This window comes from Bombus impatiens, unplaced genomic scaffold (genome assembly GCF_000188095.3).
Source record: "Bombus impatiens unplaced genomic scaffold, BIMP_2.2 scf_1055, whole genome shotgun sequence".
In the NCBI taxonomy this organism is placed as follows: domain Eukaryota; kingdom Metazoa; phylum Arthropoda; class Insecta; order Hymenoptera; family Apidae; genus Bombus; species Bombus impatiens.
The window spans coordinates 1208501-1227239 of NT_177474.1; the positions used below are offsets into that span (position 1 = coordinate 1208501).

The 18739-nt window shown below is 36.3% G+C and overlaps 2 protein-coding genes and 1 long non-coding RNA gene across 6 annotated transcripts; 1 reads left to right on the forward strand and 2 right to left on the reverse strand.

Moving 5' to 3' along the window:
* Positions 1–6: 6 nt before the first annotated feature.
* Positions 7–11034, forward strand: LOC105681480. The gene is made up of 3 exons (XR_001102654.1): positions 7–301; positions 5253–5258; positions 11024–11034. It is a non-coding gene; the product is annotated as an uncharacterized LOC105681480 (long non-coding RNA).
* On the reverse strand, positions 2559–7327 carry LOC100741398 (threonylcarbamoyladenosine tRNA methylthiotransferase). 2 transcript variants are annotated; one of them, XM_033323455.1, is made up of 2 exons: positions 6737–7327; positions 2559–4367 (listed from the first exon to the last, which is right to left on the reverse strand). In XM_033323455.1, the coding sequence occupies exons 1-2, from the start codon at positions 6889–6891 to the stop codon at positions 3143–3145; spliced, it is 1380 nt and encodes a 459-aa protein (XP_033179346.1). In that variant the 5' UTR covers positions 6892–7327; the 3' UTR covers positions 2559–3142. The 2 variants fall into 2 exon arrangements, with proteins under 2 accessions (XP_033179346.1, XP_003493215.1); XM_003493167.4 differs by lacking the exon at positions 6737–7327 and adding an exon at positions 5419–6630.
* On the reverse strand, positions 7476–12564 carry LOC100743915 (glucose dehydrogenase [FAD, quinone]). 3 transcript variants are annotated; one of them, XM_012391296.3, is made up of 3 exons: positions 12470–12564; positions 9992–10162; positions 7476–9344 (listed from the first exon to the last, which is right to left on the reverse strand). In XM_012391296.3, exon 3 carries the CDS (start codon positions 9340–9342, stop codon positions 7843–7845), a length of 1500 nt encoding a protein of 499 aa, XP_012246719.1. In that variant the 5' UTR covers positions 9343–9344; positions 9992–10162; positions 12470–12564; the 3' UTR covers positions 7476–7842. The 3 variants fall into 3 exon arrangements, with proteins under 3 accessions (XP_012246719.1, XP_033179345.1, XP_012246720.1); XM_033323454.1 differs by lacking the exon at positions 12470–12564 and adding an exon at positions 10773–10985; XM_012391297.3 differs by lacking the exons at positions 9992–10162; positions 12470–12564 and adding an exon at positions 9780–9867.
* Positions 12565–18739: the final 6175 nt, after the last annotated feature.

Sequence of the window (18739 nt, forward strand, 5' to 3'; positions counted from 1 at the left end):
GATTAGCGATTAAGCTATTTATCCAATCTATATTGCGAATAAAGAAAAAAATAGTATATAAATTTTATATTATTCTTTTCGCATTAACTTTTGTGTTATTTCGTATCAGTGATAAACAATGATCAAATCACACAGTCGTTAATCTTAATTTAATTCGTACTACGCTATACATATTACTTTTTGGAGGATTGATGTGAATAAAAAGTATGCGAAATCTCGTATTGAGTAAAATAAAAATGTGCCAAGTACATTAAAATCCTGAAAACTCGAGTTTATAGGAAATATCGATAAATGAATTACTGTTCATCGAAATGATTCTCACATGCAAATACGAAACTGATAAGAAAAGATTTTCGATTTAATTATCCTTCAAAAGGTCAAACATCTGCTCTCTTATTTACCGATTTTCGTTACTGTATACGCGCGCAAATATTTGATGAAATATTTTGTTTCGTATAAACGGAAGAGTATGTCTTTGGGTCAGTCCTGTTGTATGTTTAGACGTTACCAGGATCCACTATATTTAATGTGCCAGCTTTTAATGTTAAAAAATCGTTCATTACATTTTACATATACATAGTACGAGAGATAAAAGAGATTATTTTTCATAATATTTCATTAATATGTCAATTTAAAGAGAATAATCTAATGAAATAGGCTAGAAAGTGCAACAATAAATTGTATTTGTTAAAAGAGAGTTATGCTAACGTTCTTTTTGTTCACATTTATGTATATGACAATATATATTAAAATGTTACAAGACATTAATATGATTAATCGATACGCAGGAGCATGCAAAATGATTATGCTCTAGAGATTTCAATAGGAATATGTCATAAAAGCCTTGTTTTTAAAATTAAGTCTGTCGCTGTACATAAAGCTGTGCATAAAGCAGCGGAAATTCATATCTTATGCAAAAGACGAGAGTAATCTGATTGTTGTGATGCTGTTTGGAAATCCCAATTTTGAATTTAACAAAAAGGATTTTTACAAATATCTCTTTTATCGTTTCTAGCGGATTACACAGTTTTGCCTGTGAATTTTAATACTCAGGAAATACCTTGATAATAACTCGTTTTAGAATAAGCTTATACTTACGTTTAGTAACAATAAGTTAATATTTTTCGAGTAATAATAATATAGTACTTTAAAAAGCGAAACGTTAGCATCGGGAGGGACGGTACCAAATAAAAGAGCATTGTTAATGCAATAAATTAAGAGGTTTATGTTTCCTTAGCGAACATACTGTTTTACTAAGTGTAACTCTTCGTATGCTCTTCTTCTTCTTCTTCTTCTCTATACTTATGATTTCTCGAGGATAAATTAACTTGGGGACGCTCAATACCTTCTTCTTTCCTTTTCTACTATTATAGTTCTGAATGCATCGAGAATAAGTTAAATTATATTCGATATCATTGTTCGACTAGAACATTAATTCGTATACTCGGGTTGTCCTAATAATATTTTGTAAGCCCACTCAGGGCCGGTTCCTGTATTTTGTCAATTCAAATATAGTCAATTAATTATAAACCAGAGTTCTTACTTTTTTAACTGTTAAGCATTTTATTTCAGGAAACGCTTCAAATACTACAAATACTACTAATACTTTTTCTTTATTTTTCTCCAACACACCCTTTACGAAAAGTAGAATTCAACAGCAAAGTCATTCTTAATTCGTTGGAAATTCAGACTCGACTGTTTTTATCTTAAATATAACATCGACTGCAAAGTATCGCAAGTGTTCTCGTAAACACGATTTCTTGATAAATACACGTTACCTGTCGAGCGAGAATTTAACCCTTTCGCTACAATGCAATTGAATTTCGGTACACCTCTGCTGTGCATTCGAGTCACAACTTACTGTTGCTATTTCACAATGCAAAGATGAAAATTAGACAAATTTTATTGTAAAATTTATACGAAATAAGTTTAATTAAGTGCAGTATTTATATAAAATATCGCTATACTAAAAATAAATTCTATCGAACTTTATAACGTAAATCTATTTTACTGCGAAAATAAGAATTGATAACTGATAGTTTATTAGAAAAATCAATTTATTAAATACACACAGATTGTATAAAATTTATAGTATAATTATATTTTGCTGCAAGGATAAAGATCAACGTTGCATTTGATAATATCACGATATTCCTATTCCTTTATTTTTATTCACGTTATTATTATTATTATTATTATACTGTTATTAATTCATCATTTAATAATATTATTTATTTATTTTATCAGTGATCGTATGAAATAGGATATATCAAATGCTTGTATTATTCGTGACAAAAATATGTACATTCATCTATAATGAATATATTTCTATATTGTAAATTGCAAATATATATGAATCTTATATATGAATTTTATAACTAATAAAAAGAATAAATTACGAGAATATACACATATATGCATGCATATGTGCATATGTACTTTATGTAGATAAATTGTTGTTGAAAATATCTCTATCTTTTTGAATCGATGCATTATTTTGTGGATGCTGGATATACATGTGTACGTATTCACGAGAAGGTTAAAAAAATGACTCGGGGCTTCGTTACCTTGATTTATTGGATTCGAACTGTGTTGAATCATCATGTACATAGGAAAATGTAGAAAATCTACAATAAAATCTACAATAAAATGTACACCGGACAGCTCTTGATTAATTTGCAAATAGTAACGTAGTAATACATGAATGTTACTATGCCGTACAAATTAATGGGAAACTAATGACTAGAAACAGTATTTATGCATTAGCTTCTTATGGAGTCTTCTTATAGATTACAAATTTTAATTGTTCATTTTAAAAAGTTTGTTAATGTAAAGATTTGTTAGTGTATTTTCTAAAACTTAAACAGATTTGTCGATACAACCATCAATTTTAGATGCGGACTGATTCACGTCGCATCGCGTAGTTTCAGAAAATTACCGGTGGATCGGTAGAGATTTGTGGCATTTGACGCAGCCCTACGTAGAATTTAACTAATGAACTAAAAATGGTTCAAGTCAATCAGTCGGTCATCTTCCGGTAGAAATTCAAGTTCCAGTCCGTCCCTGATATTAACGCCTGAATCAATAGTAACAATCTTTCTTATAGATTCCGGATTAAAAAATTTAGAGAACAAGAGACTTGCTAAATCATAAAAAACTTCCATAATAGCCTGAGAATGATTGCTAGAAGAATCGCCAGGGCAACTCCTATTCTATATTTCGATGATTTCATCTCCATTGGTATTCCTGATATAGCTCCTTTTGGTAAACATGGTTTTAACGCCGGGGACGTACCTTCTATTATTGGTTCCCCTTTCATAGAATATTTTGTCGTTTCTACGATCTTTACTCTAACTATTTTTCCTAAATATTCTTCCTTTAACGGTAGGAGAACCTGTTCATAAGATTTATTATGTCCGACGTAGTGCTTTCTATCATGGGATATTTCTGTCACTAGCACTTCTTGGACGAGTCCTATTCTATCAAAATACGGAAAATAAGATTGAAAAAATTCTGATAACCTTTTGGTTCTGTTTTTCACAATTTGCGTAGGTATTCTCGTCATTCGAGCAGCCGGCGTTCCCGGTCTGGGAAAAAACTGATTGACAAACAAACTCGGGAACTTATACTTTTCGCAAAGTTTCATCGTCTCTTCAAAATCCTGTTCTGTTTCTGTTGGGAAACCGCAAATGATATCCGTCGCTATAGTTAACTCAGGAACACGTTCTCGTAGAAAGTTGACAACTCGCTCGAAATCGCCACGGGTATACTCTCGCTTCATATCGGCTAACACCTGATCGCTTCCAGATTGCACCGGAATGTGAAGAAAACTGTAGACTTTTGGATGGCTCAGAATTTTGCTCATCTCCTCCAGATACTCCAGGATATATGGTGGATTAGTCATTCCAACGCGAACCCTACATCCATCGGGCACCACTTTCACGAGTGCCCACAGTAATTCGGGCAAACTCGTGCCAATATCTCTACCATAAGTTCCTGTGTCTTCAGAGGTTAACCATAACTCGCAGACGCCTTCGTCGAACGCCTGTATCGCACGCTCAACAATTTCATCGGGAGGATAACTTCCCAGTTCACCTCTCGCATGTTTTGTCTTGCAGTAAGTGCATTGATTTAAACACCCAGTATTTATAGCTATGATTTCGATCAGTGGATTCCTACGAATCTTAGGCAATCTTAAAGAGGCGCCGCCGATCTTTTTACCAGCTTCCTTTTTCTGTTGCAGGAACCGAACGGTATTTCCTTTCAGAGTTTCTTCCACTACTTCTACCACACGATCGATTTGTTGCACGCCGATCATGCTTAATCCTTGTAAGAAAGATGACTTCGGTGCACCTTGTGGTACGCATCTGAAACCAATCTTTTTTCACTATTTCCTCTTTTGAGCCTTCAAACTCAATATAAATTTACTTTCTAAACAAAAGTCCCGAAGAACAATACATAAATAAAAAATATACATATATTTTTAAATAATATTCATCGATAATTAATAACATAGTCTGAAAAAATCAACAGTGAATAAAGTTTTATTAGGATTGTTTTTGATTATTTGATTTGAGATCGTATGCTACCTTCTGCTTAGTTTCTGTGTATATTTGAACGAAACAAAGTATAATATTCGGCCAGTAAATTTTGTAGTCAAAATAAATTTTAATCTAGATTAACTGAATTATCTTTAAAGTTTTATATTTGCCCAGCTCTCATGTTACCTCGTTAAAACATATGCCATATTTTATTAACTTTTATTAACCTAACATATAATCTTATATATATGTAAAAATAAATCATATAAAATTAAAATATTAATCTTAATTAATTGCAAATAATCAACGAATATGGAACTAGGCAATATTTGAATTGTTAGATTTAGCGTATGAAATACCATATGAATTTTTTGTATTTTTGATTACAGAGGACAGTGAATTTGAAGAGGAGAACAAGCTGACGATCCCTTCAATTTACCTGAAATTTTATTACCTGAGCTATATAGATTTACTTCCAAATGTTACATTAATTTTAACATATTTCAACCAATTGAAAAATATTACATGTATACAAGTAAAGAAGTAAAGAAGTAAAGAAGTAAAGAAGTAAAGAAGTCTTTTAAGTTTCTTGCATGTGAAAGGCAACTATGGATAAAATATTTTTAATCTTACCGATACTGATATAAAATAATCTTTGTTTTTTATATTTTCATAGCGATTTGCAAAAGTTCATAAAAGTAGATTAAGCAGTATTAAGTATAAATAACATATTTCAAATTCGCTATATTTCATTATAACTCTAATTCTTTCCCATTTACCTACTGATAATTACCCTTGTAATAAGTAGTGAAAATAAATAAATTTTCCAATATGGTAAAAAGAACTACGTTCATTAGGTACAAAGAAGTTTCCATACCCGGCAACTACAACATGTTTTCCCATCTTTCTTCCAGCTTCGATTTCATTCCTGAAATGATCCTCTGCTGGACTTTTTACTGTACAAGAGTTTAAGAGCCACAGATCTGCTTCATATTTATTTTCCGTTAATTTGTAACCATAAGCAGCAAGTTGACCTGCCATATATTCACTGTCAGAATTATTATGAGTACAACCCCATGTCTTTGTATAAATTGTCTGTGTCCCTGGCACAATACTATCGAAAATAGGAGGTTCTGGTACATCTTCAGTTACTTGTTTACGTTTAGAACGAACAGTAACATTTTTCCTTGCACTATATCGTTCCTTTGGTGTAATATCTTGCGATGATATTAAATCTTCTATATCTTCAATGATATCTTGACACGGAGCTAGCATTTTTTTACAGAAATCGAGTCATTCAAGGCATTTATAGGTTATTCTGGCACGTTAATAATTTGACATCTAGATTAGTTTGTTCGAATGTTATTCATTGTCCCATATGATAAAATATGATAAAATAAATAATAAAACAACTCATAGAACAAAAAAGGAATACATTTCATAAAAATCTACTAACTATTATACATATAGGTTATATTTTACAATTTTATGTCAACACGTGAGAATGTTGGAAGTTTTCTTAATGACATCTAACGATGTACTTTTGTATTACTCTCAGCGTTACCGATTGATACAGCATGGAATAAGATTACACCGCTTATAATGATTGGAATTGAAACTAAATAGTAACATAAAATTACAAATAGAGTATAAAAGAGAATATCGTATAATAGTAAACGAAACTGTGTACGCACAGTAGCAGATCAATCTTTACGGTAACCCAAATTATTCGATAAATAAACGTTTCTACAAAAAAAATATTACAAGCGAGTTGAGGTTAGTCACGTTAGACGTTTACAGCACATTCTGTAGACTTGGAAATGCCGAGCTCGCGTAGTTTCGTTTCGACAGTCGCCCACATCATCCTTGATTGTGCAAAGTATACTCGAATATACTAGGCAACGCAGTCGCAAAACGTAGGGACCTAATTTATGGCAGCCTCAACTGTTGACGCTTTCTCTTCCCTTCCCACAGTCGAGGCTGAAGAAGCCCAGAAGACAGAGATGTTCCAGACGTTCGAACTTCACATTTTCTTACATTTCCTTTATTTTTTACTCACGAAAATTTAAGCTTCTTAAATAATTATATAATTATTATTACATAATTGAATACGTATTTAAAGCAAGAAGTTGCCTTTATTCTTTGAAAATGGGTCAGTATTGATCGCTCAAAACCAACTCAAATCTATCTCTTACCTTTTGTTTGTAGTATGTATAAACGAGAATTGAACGAGCTTAAATGCCCCGTGCACAACTGCATATGCAAAGCTGTAAGAAAATATTGCGTTTGGCCTTGGCTTAGCTTTCTCAACCCCGTCATCGCGAAGCGGCTGGCAATGCTTGCGTAACATAGGAACAAATTAATTATAGGCCTATTATTAATTATATATTAATAATAGGCGGAAGAATAATCGATATTATTCGACGAAAAAGAAGAACCGTTACTGCTTCACGCAAGCGGATTGATAACGTTAACTCGAAATCTAACCCCAATACATTGATGATATTCATTGTTAATCGCGATAGAATAGATATTTCTTACAGCTTCGCATATGTAGTTGTGCACGAACCTTTACTCAAGCTCGGTGAATTCTCGTTTGTACATGTTATATAAACGAAAGATAAGAACTAGGTTTCGGTTAGATCATTGCTATTATATCTGTCCGCTGTAAGGCAGTCGGTAACCAATACTAACGCGTACGCTGTTGCGGACGCACAATGATGGGCAGAATTCATTGTTGTGGTATCGATAACGTTTTGCAGATATCTCGGAAGCTATGGAAATTCATATGTCTTTGTTTGTTCGAATATCCGCGTTTATCTGTGCGTCTCTTACCGTTACGGCTCGACTCTATTCCAGTTGATCAATTCCAGTTCAAAGAGCACCGAGAGAAGTCGCGAAAAAGTAAATCGAAACCATTTCGTTCAATCTTCCCTGTTTATCGGCGGTATCTCTGTTCTATGTGTTACGTCACGTGCATTATCCTGATTGATTTTATTTGTAAAAGCCGTGCGCATACCGTGCCAAGCCTTAAGACAATAGTTACATTACGATCCTATGTATCCTCTTACTGGAGGTCGCAATACCGAATCGGTCGAAAAAATGCGTCTTGTAAACTAGCTCCCTTGTTAACATTTACATTACTTGATGTTCATTTAATAAAACATGACTACATATTCTGGCTCGTACTCCACTGTACGTAAAACGCAATGAAAATTTATTTTGAGTTTGAAATTATAAGTTTCTATTATCTATATATAGTACTAGCATTCGCTTTGAATTAATTTACAAAAACAGCCATTCATTTTGACGTCCGTTCCCCCAACCATTCCGCTTTCACCATATCGGAACCCTTCTCTGCGATCATGATAATCGGCGCATTGGTATTACCGCTAACTATATTTGGCATAATTGAGCCGTCTATGACTCGAAGTCCAGTAACTCCGTAAACTCGAAGCCGAGGATCTACCACAGCTTTTGGATCCGAACTGGGCCCCATCTTGCAAGTACCCACGGGATGATATAGAGTCATCGAATAGAATCTGATCATGCACTCCCAGTATGGATCGCTATACATCGGAATATGCTTGCAACCAGGAAATGGTTTTGGATTCGTTTCGCTCCCGTAACGTCTAAACGAAGCAGTTTTACTCATCTCGAACACAAACTTAACTCCTTCGATCAGTGTCGCCATATCTTCCGGTTCTTCAAAATGATTCGCATAAATCAATGGATGATCGAAAGGATCGTTGCTCCGAAGTTTGATAACTCCTTTGCTTTTCGGTCTTAAAAGCGTAGGAAGTACGCCCCACACGTCCTTATCGTTAAGCTCCCCGTATACGGCGTCATAGAATTCTTTGGTCAGTCCATGAACCTTTCTAATATGCCTACCGTTGTCGGAGTTTGTCCCCCCTGCCGAAAAATGCAGCTGTATGTCTGGAAAATCGTCGGAAGTATTCGCATATTTGGTATTAACGAAAGCTAGTCCTTCGATACCGCCTAAACCGGTCAAAGGACCGTCTCCGTATAATACGTATTCTAGGACATTGCGAATATCATACATCCTGCTCTCTATCAGTGAAATTTCTTCATTCACCAAGAACGTAATGCCCCCCGCAACTATATGATCTTGAAGATTATGACCCACTTTTAAATCCTGAATCACTGGTATGCCGTGTTCTGATAGGTGTTCTTTAGGTCCTATTCCCGACAACATCAGCAACTGAGGGCTATTGATAGCTCCTCCGGAAACGATCACTTCCTTGTCGGCACGAATCCGTAACGTTTCCCCGTCTCTAACAAACTCTACGCCGTAAACCCTCTTCGACGACGGCTCTATTAAAATTTTGGTAACATGCGCTTCCATAGCGACGTGTAAATTCTTGCGATTCCTTGCCGGCCGCAGGAAGGCCTTCGCCGTGGAGCACCGGCTTCCATGTCTAATGGTCCCCTGAGGAATCATAAAGCCAGTGTGTCGTTCTCCGTTAATGTCTCTATTCTCATAACCCATTTCTTGGCCAGCTCGAATGAACGCATCGGCCAGGGGAGTGTGCCATGGTGATTCTTGGACAGTTAAATAACCCCCGGTCGAATGATACGGTGTCTCAGTGTAGAAGTGATTTTGATTGTCTTCCGATTTCTTGAAATAACCGAGGACATTCTCGTAGGACCATCCCGGATTGCCCAATTGTTCCCAAATGTCGTAATCTTTTCTATTACCACGGACATAGAGCATGTAGTTTATCGCGCTGCTGCCTCCGATCACTTTGCCACGTGGCCAGAAGCAACGACCCTCCTTCATCGCTGTGGGCATAATTTAAGGCACGGTAAAGTGAAACGAAGTATTCGTAACTCAATACTGATGTTGGTTGGTTATTGAGTCGTGTTTATATTCTTTTCGGTTCGACTTCATAGATTCATTTCCCGACTTTGACCATTCGATCAACATTAGACCTACTTAATTGTACCTAAACGTTCTATACACGTATATACTCGTAAATCGATATAATTCGAACGATATCAATGAAGATAAATAGATCCATATATTCATATATCTATCTATTTAGATAAAAACCAGTATTAATTTTGTCAAAAATACCTGCATGTTTTTAGTAGTTGTGAAAAAGAAAAACTCAGATCCGTTATCTTGACGCGTTTGTTAGTCCCAGTGTTAATATTCGTTAAGATTGAAAGGTGATGATGTGCCAATGTTCTAGAAAGTTCCACTTATTCACTTACTTTATTTATTCGCGTTGCCATAGATTGCATTTTACGATCCTTTGCAAGCGTGACATGCTTTCTTGTATGCTCCTCCACCTTTAATTTACTTTTCCCAACGTAAAAAATAGTGCGTTAGATATGGATGATTATGAATGGGGATGCAACATTGTTTTTCTAATTAAATACTTGTCATTATCATAACGAGGTATTGCCCATTAGATATTATTTACCCAGACAGAAATTTTCATTGGTCTCCACTTTGTATTTCCAATCGATTTCGGCGAGCTGCAGATTGGCGGCAAGAATAGGAACATCATATAGAGCATTTCCATCGCCACCTGCTTCCAAGAGGAGTACGTTCCAATCTTCTACCTCAGATAAGCGACTCGCGATCACGGCTCCTGTAATCACGTAAATCGATATGACACTATAGAACGTACGTAAGAAGATTTAATATCCTCAAACATCAAAACATAAACTAAACGTTACAAATGCCATTTAAATCAAATATTTACAGTTCAACTTTGAAACATCGAGAAAGAGAGAAAATTTGTCGAAATTTCGAAACGGAATTAACGCGATTAACTTAAAAAAATGTTTAGAAAATAAACATCGAATATGCATGAAATAGGAAAGTGCAGAAAAGCTAGTTGCCCTCCCAAAAAATTGTTCGAAATGGCGAGTTTTACAACATATCCAAAACCCATCGAAATCGGGCAGTAGATAGCTTTTCCGTAGTTTCACCATGCGAAGGAAGTAAGTTAAAATTTCGTCGTTAACACATAGAACAACGTATAACTTTAATATAACATTAATACGGATGGTGTCGTTAAACGTAGTCTGCATTGGTAAAAGATCGAGGTGCGCGATTTGTTAGATTTTTGTGTCAGTTGGTCGTATGAGTAACAACGCGCTATTCCGCGTACGCAAACACACAGGTGCGCTTGTCTTTGTCACATTTTTATCAGATTTTATGACGGAACATTGTATCGATATCACGAAAGAACATACCTGCAGAACCACCGCCCACGACTATGAAATCATAAGACGACATTAACGATTTGGTAGGAATATTCGTCGTAGAGTAAGGACCAATCGAATACATGATATATAGTAATATGCTTATCAGCATTGACAACACCGACGCGATCGGTTCTGATTTCATCCCTCCGAAAATAATATGTCTGACATCCATTTTATACGTCTCCAATTTCCTTTATCAATCTGTAATATTAAATTTTGTAAGAATCGTTCTCCTGCAGTTAATCGAAATATCGCCCATGCAGCAGTTTGATACAGGGATTGCGTGGTGTTAAAATTTCCAACTTTGAAGCTAAATACCTTCATTTCGACAAAGCTGAGGCTTTTAAAAATCGAATCGTGTATGGATAATATACTAGATAACGTGCCCTACAAATTTTACAATGATTGTAAGAAAATCAATCTACACCTCCTTGACGATTTTCACGCGTATACACGGGTATCACGGTTCTATTTAGCTTATTTCTTCTCCGAAATTATTTCTCCTTTAAATTTGTACTTGACAAAACTATTATCCACCTATATTTGTTTAAAAAGTAAAACTAATTTAATTTCTGCTCACAATGGTTCTAGAAGGAAACGTAATTCCTTCACTTGAATAAAGCCTTGCGTCATAACGAACAATTGAATATCATCTGCATAATTCATAAACATCTGCATTCAACTGTTTAAGCATTCACTATTCTTGAATATAATAATAATTAAATCTTCGATCGATCGTATTACTTTTTTCACGCCAATTTATCTCGAACGATATATCTTTTAAATTATTTATTTATTCTATTTATTTTATTTATTTATCGACACCTCATTTGTCCTTTCGGACGCCTAGGGGCTTTTTATTTTAACGAAAAGCAACAATTGATATCCGACATTGGCGTATCGAAAACAAAGACTATATATTCTGTCTGTATATTGTTAACACTGTTATAAAACGTGAAGGCAAAAGAAGCGTGAAGCTAGTCAAATGAAAAAAGTGATTCAGTTCAAACGGTGAGCGAATGAATCAGTAGAGCGTGCCACTGTAGTAGCGCATCGTAATATAATATAACATCCGCGAAAGCCACTATAGTGGCGCATCGTACCGAAGAGGTTGAATCTACTTTTCTTTGACAAGTAGTAGCACAATAAATATTTTTTTGGTAATTATTCAGAAAGTGGTACACCTCGACGATTTCGATAATCTCGAAACATGTTGTCAAAGCCAACATTTTGAACAACTTCTTCCGGTACATGTTACCGTCGGTCAGCCATAGTTTCCGAGATACTCGTAAAATAGCTTAATTAAATTTCGGTTATGATTACACATAAACCTGGAGCAGGTGGCCACATGTCGTTTATATGGACTAACCTATACTTGAAACTCAATGACGAAAGAGAGAAGCAGTTTTAATATCGAACAAATAGAAAAGAGGAACGAATGGGTTGTAGCTTGGGGTAGATTAATAACCGCTTAGCCGAATAATCACCTTCTTTTGCTTATACAACCTGATGGTGGAATAAAAAGTTATTTGGAATAGTAGTGACACGTTCACAAATGGATGATAAAACCACGGGATATCAGTAAACTCGTAACGTACATGTGAGGATTATTTCTTAGGTAGTAGAAGATCGGAGATGAGTGAAAAATCAATTAGCGAAAATACGGAAATTTAGAAAGTACATACATGGATTAAACACCAAAATTATGAGAGGATACCGATGCTACGGCACAGCAAGGCGACGAATGCTTTCTTAGTGGCGATCGTTTTAACACTGAATTCCGCATACCTAACTATCGTTTATCCAATATCGGATATTGCATAATACATAAAGTACATATGTGTATGTCTTATTTAAGATACGGCGATACGGTTAACGTATATCGATCGTCGGTATACTTCGGATTGCAACGGTCGCAGAAAGATTTGGATTCTTTGCAAAAAATATTGCCCGGTAAGTAGTTGACGATGACTTTCCTTTTCTCTTGCTAACCACCCTGTCAGCAAGACGACGCGACGTTCTCACAAGTAACACATTACATACTTCGTTGTACGCTATTGGTTTAAAATTTTAAAGCCGGCAAAATCTGTAAAATTCATCGGACAAAATCTAAGTTTCCATAATTAATACGTTGGAAATATTTCGTATTAAAATTATTCGGTTAAATATGCGCTAAGGCAACTAAAATAATATACCAAATGCAAATACCTGCAAATACCTGCAAATAACTGTAAATATCGCTCGTAAGTGTACAGGCTGAGTCAATAAGAACTATTAACTAATGGGTTGGCAACTAAGTGATCGCGTAGTTTGTCAATACCACTTAATGACAAAATCCGCAATCACTTAGTTGCCAACCCAACGAAATAACTCGTTACTTGATGGATGTATTAAAAAAATGAATCATGTTGCATTTCAAAAGACCCATCGGATTGGTGAAATTCGATGTCTTGTCTATATTCGATATCTTTTGAGATATCAGCCTAATCATTGAGTATTTTCAAGGTCAACGCACTTTTGGTATATATAAAACTATAGAAAAAGGACTGCAATACTGATTCTGCTGATTTTTGGATATGTTATGGAGAAAAGGTAGTGAGTATAACGCACTTTACGCGAGGCCTGGGACGAAAGTCGCGGTTCAAAAGTTACGAGAGAAAAAAGAATTGAATACGTTATATTACATTTAATTTAATAAGTCCTCTCTCTTATACGATGTTGACCACATTTTCAGCAGTAATTCAGTCTTTACATTTTTCACTTTCGATCTTTATTTTTGCTTGGTCTCTAACATCATATTGTACTTTCGTTATTCGTTCTTAGTATATCTTCAGACACTTGTGCGATTATACGTGCCTCAAGCGTAATGCGTTTATACGAATTTTCCTCAATTACTAACGATTAATTAACGAGACAAATTCTTCGACTTTCTAATCAAAAAAGGGTAATTCCGATAATAAACAGTAACCATATAAATTGTTTTCGAGGTGGAAATTCTGTGTAGAATTATCTTCCTTTCTCTTAATGCGAGGGACATCTTCGAAAAATACTCCACAGTCCCTGAGAGAAAGAGAGAGAGTGAGAGAGAGAGAGAGATACTCTGTATTGTAGACAATATTGCGCAGAATAATGCGTAAATAGTTCAAGTTGATCGCATGAAGAGAGTTTCGCTGATCTACCGAGTACAAAGGTGACCAGTACTTCTGCTCGGAAGTTTCAATATCTGCGGTCACATTGACGTCAGACTACGCATTGATTCTAGACCATCGTTTGGGAAAACCGTGTTCATTTATAACAAAACATCCGGTCACAATTTCCTCTAATAATATGCTGTTTCATAAAGACTTATAGAAACTCTAATTGTTTTCTATAGGGGGAGGGAAGCCTTTTCTTGAAACAAACATTCATCAAGTCAAGAACTTTATAAAAAAATCATTTCAAGGATGAGAGGAAAACGAAAAAGAACTTATTCGCAATTACTTATAAAATGAAAAATGAAAATTCGATTTTCTTTATTTTCTATATATTCAAGATGCTAAACATAGATACCTGATATTTATATTAAAAAGAAAGATTTAGATTGTTGTGCCGTTCAAAATATTGACTGCATTCTATTAAATATACAGAGTGTCCCATTAATTATCGTGTACAATTCAATTCAACGAAATTCGTACATGTTTGAACATTTGAAGATACACGCGTACTAGATAAATTTTCGAATTGTGTCGCACCGACATCTAGGGATCGAGTTACGTTATTGCCCGACAAGCAGTGTTTTAGTTCTCGTTTCTATTCCTCAATGATCTATTTGATATATGATCCCGGGATATATATTATATGTCTTATATATTATATGTCTATAAAATAATAGTGCTGGGGCACTACTACATACCTACGCATATTCCAATTCTACGAATTAACATATCACCTTCATATTTGATTTGTCGTTGTCCGTAGCTTAGCACGATCGATTCATACAAGAAATTATAATAAATTCTAAATGGAAAAAAGTCGGATCAAAGTTAGCTATTTTTCATATTTTTCCGCATTATTTGCGTTCTTTAAATTTTCTTTTGCATTCTTAAATTTCACACGAATGCATAAATATCCGTAATCAAGTTATCACAAACTGAATCAATTTGGTGAGATGAATATGCCACATAAGTATATATTTCTACATCACATATGCGTCATATACTTGTGCGGATGTTCTTAAACATGAATATGCAAGGCATGTATACGTTATGTAAAATAGAAAATGCATTTTCATGTAGGTTTCTTCCTTCTCTCTCTCTCTCTCTTTCCCCCTCTCCCCTCTCCCCCCCCCTCTCACTCTCTCTCTCTCTCTTATGTATTGAGGAGTTTACTATATCGAGGCTTACGCCTATTACAATTACAATCTTTTCTAACATTTGTTCGTGCACGTTTGATACATTTTGTTGCTATCTTAATTTATCCCTTAATATAGCTATAGCCTAATTCAGTATATATGTATCTTCTACATTGTATTGCGTTATTCTAACTAAGGCGTTTGTATATATGCTTCTATATTATGATATCGTACGCGGATATTTTCTTATTGATAATTCCCTGGTTGTGTGTGTGTCTCAGTTTCATGCTGCTCTCATCTTTACACTTCCCTTTATGAACTATCAAGTATGCTGTTTTTATTCAGCAGTAACTCTCGCAATCTGCGAAGCCTGCGCTCTTCCACTCACAATCAGTTCCCTTGGGATACCTTCGGTAAGTCTGGACTCCTGATAAGTTACCGCCTATTCCTTTTCTTCCCTCGAAGATGGCCTCGGGGGAATTCATTCGGGCGAAACACGTATCTGAATTACGAAAGTGTGTGGATCATTGACCGCCTTATAGCAAGCATTTGGGGAAATCGATTCGGAACGATGAAATAAACGCACGGATTACTCGAGTTATATTCGGTATTCGAGGGTGAGTTTTAATGAAATCTATACAAATAATTCACTGTACGATCATTCACTGTACGATCAATTTCATCTTATCATTTTGTATATACCACTTCGGGCTATGATATCAACTAATTGAATTATTTTCGATAAAAGGACTTGATCGCGGAACGCAAGTCAACAAACAGAGTTATTTAGTGAAAACCTCCGTCTACGTTGTTACCCTGTGATATGGGCGCGCAATGCGACGTCACCTAGCTCGACGAGAGTATTCCACCTCCACAGAAGATCCCGAGGGAATCAAAAGGAGTCCGGTCGTTAAAGAGGCATTCTGAATCTTCTCCTGACCGCCTGATACGGTAGTCCCGGATTTTCGCGCAAATCGGAAGTTTTTTCAGTGGTTAATCTAGTTGCCATTCGATTGCAGACCCCTTAAGCTCAACTGGCCTATTTCCCAATAGCTCTGGATAAAAGCGTGAACAATCGAGTTAATTACATAAGATGCGAGAACTCTCTGACAGAAAAATGAAATTCCATCGATGATACGGTTCATCGATTCAACGATTCAACGGAGTTATCGAGTGATTGAGCGAGTGATTTTCAACTTTAGTTTCTTATTATCTTTCTATCGTATCGTATCTCTCTCTCACACGCGCGCGCGTGCACGCACACACACACACACACACACACACACACACACACACACACACACACACACACTCTCTCTCTCTCTTATCTTTCACCGCGTCAATTATGTCGATCCGTTGCGACAAAGTATTCACATCGACCTCGATGCACCTTGTTATAAACAGGTAGGCATGTAGCAAGTGGAGCGCATCGTGTGTGACCTATGTCAGTATTGTACTGACACAGAAACATATATATCGACGTTGCGTCACGTCGCGCCGATATCATCCATTTCTCGATAGTAATACGAATTTCCTTTGAATAAGGCTACCCGCGTTAACACGTTTACTGCTGATTGCGTTTTCATGCCAATACTTTGTGCTAACAAACGATCCTCGTTTGAAATCTATTCTTATATACAGAACTTGCAATTTTGTAAATATATTTGACGTGAAACAATATGGAATATTTTCCGAAACATTTCGTGATTTTTAATGGAATTCGTAAAAAATTAATAAACGCTCCGTTATAAAGGCTTAATAAAATTAATCCAGGCTCCGTGGTAGCTATGGGGACAATAAGTAGGAGGTCGTGTTATACATCAATGGATCGAAATCTTATGTGTCAAGAATCAGAATGCTGAGGATCCGAACTACAGCAAACATGTAGGGTGTGAGCAGGGATATGTAAATCTTGGATTTCGGGCAGGTCATTCTATATGGCCCCTCGCTACTAATAGTAACGCGTATCCTATTACGCATTCTGCCTATACATACATACTATATGCGAATATATATCTGCCTCGGTCGTAACCGGCCACTTCACAGCGGCGGTCAGAGAGCATAGCGTAACCCAAAGCTAATCCAATATCTATAAGCTATAAATAAATAGTGTACACATCACACAATCTCAAACCTACGTTGCTGATATTCATTTTTTTAATCGAATTATCGCAGACATTTCTTACAGCCTCGCATATTATGCAGTCGTGCACGGGGCTTACATCCGAAGGATCGATGGAATTACCCAAGCTCGCCCAATGCCGCGTCGCGCCGCAAGGTAGCCGGCAATCAATACCGCTACTACGCTACACAATTATAGAGAGAGTTCGCCAAAGTAGTAACGGCAGCTATTTGCAACTATCTCTGAGAAACTAGGGCCGCCCGACGATTACACAGAAAAGTACGACGTACAGAGAAAAGTTCGTACAATCATGTTCCCGGCAACATATTAAAAAATCATCGAAATCGGCAAGGGAGTAGTGTTTCGACAAGTCCACCCCATTTTCAAATCCACTGTTAATCTTGTATCTTTGATATAAAATACTACACACTTTAGGATAGAATATTAGTTGTTTGTAGGAATTACAAGTATTATTCCACCAACATTGATAATTTCAGTAAACGTAACTCGCGTGAATATACTAAATGTAACTATCTAGATATGTACAAATAAACTCGTATCGTCAGCACACGTATAGCATACAAACGATATGTGGTCGTCAGCTGATCGGCTAAATATCTATGCTATCATGGGAAGGACAGATATGTAGGGCTGTTATCGCGGTGGTGGTGGATATGCTTCTACTAAAATACATATATGTCGGAGTCAGGTTGGCACTTTGGGGCGTTCTATGAACCTTTATTTACTTTACCGTCGCGGATGTGGTTAGTGTTTATCTGTGCGAATGTGGGCACTACAAGAGGCTCTGAGTAACGGCAATAGGATGTCCGAGATGATGGTGACAACGAATCCAGGTTCGATAACGAATCCACGGTCCACGGGATGACCAGTATCAGCGTGACTTACTCGGCAATTCGCTCAACGACTAACTAACTAAAAAGCTCCCTGAATCCAGATGAACCTACCCTTATATACTCCCGTCCCCGCTTCTCGGGTCAATCCTTGTTTTTAAGGAGAGTCATAAAATCATTCCGTACCTCTGTCAGGTACGCGGCCCTCCCGTGACCGTGGCTACGTCTGGTGACCCGTTATGTCACCTTAAACCTGAACCCATCGTCGTAACGCCAGATTGGAACATTAAAAGTTGTTTTCCTTATTTTTATTGTATATACATATACATATATGTAGTGTAATAAAGTGAACATAGGGACGATGACTTTGAACGTTCGTCATCCTGTGATTTGCAAATCACGCGTGCTCGTGAATTTACGCATCGTCATCTACGCATTTTATATATGTCGGGTTTACATTAGAATTAGGGTTAGGGGCGTGAAACGAATCTTCGTTTGGATTACACGTTGTCGTTATGCAATAGAGAAGACATTGGACAACTATTTCCTTTTTAAGGAGAGCTATAGAATTATTCCATGCATTTGTTAGACAAGGCGTTCATCCCGTGACCGCGGTTACGTTCGGCGACTGGCTGTCGCCTCGAGCCCAAGC

Excerpts from the sequence above, each read along its gene's own strand:
- LOC100743915 (XM_033323454.1), bottom strand. The coding sequence starts at position 10,956 with ATGGATGTCAGACATATTATTTTCGGAGGGATGAAATCAGAACCGATC. Across the intron at positions 10,163-10,772 it reads CGTGGGCGGTGGTTCTGCAG|GAGCCGTGATCGCGAGTCGC; the intron begins GTATGTTCTTTC and ends ACGTGATTACAG. Across the intron at positions 9,345-9,991 it reads CAATGAAAATTTCTGTCTGG|CGATGAAGGAGGGTCGTTGC; the intron begins GTAAATAATATC and ends TTATGCCCACAG.
- LOC100741398 (XM_003493167.4), bottom strand. The coding sequence starts at position 5,816 with ATGCTAGCTCCGTGTCAAGATATCATTGAAGATATAGAAGATTTAATA. Across the intron at positions 4,368-5,418 it reads AAACATGTTGTAGTTGCCGG|ATGCGTACCACAAGGTGCAC; the intron begins GTATGGAAACTT and ends GATTGGTTTCAG.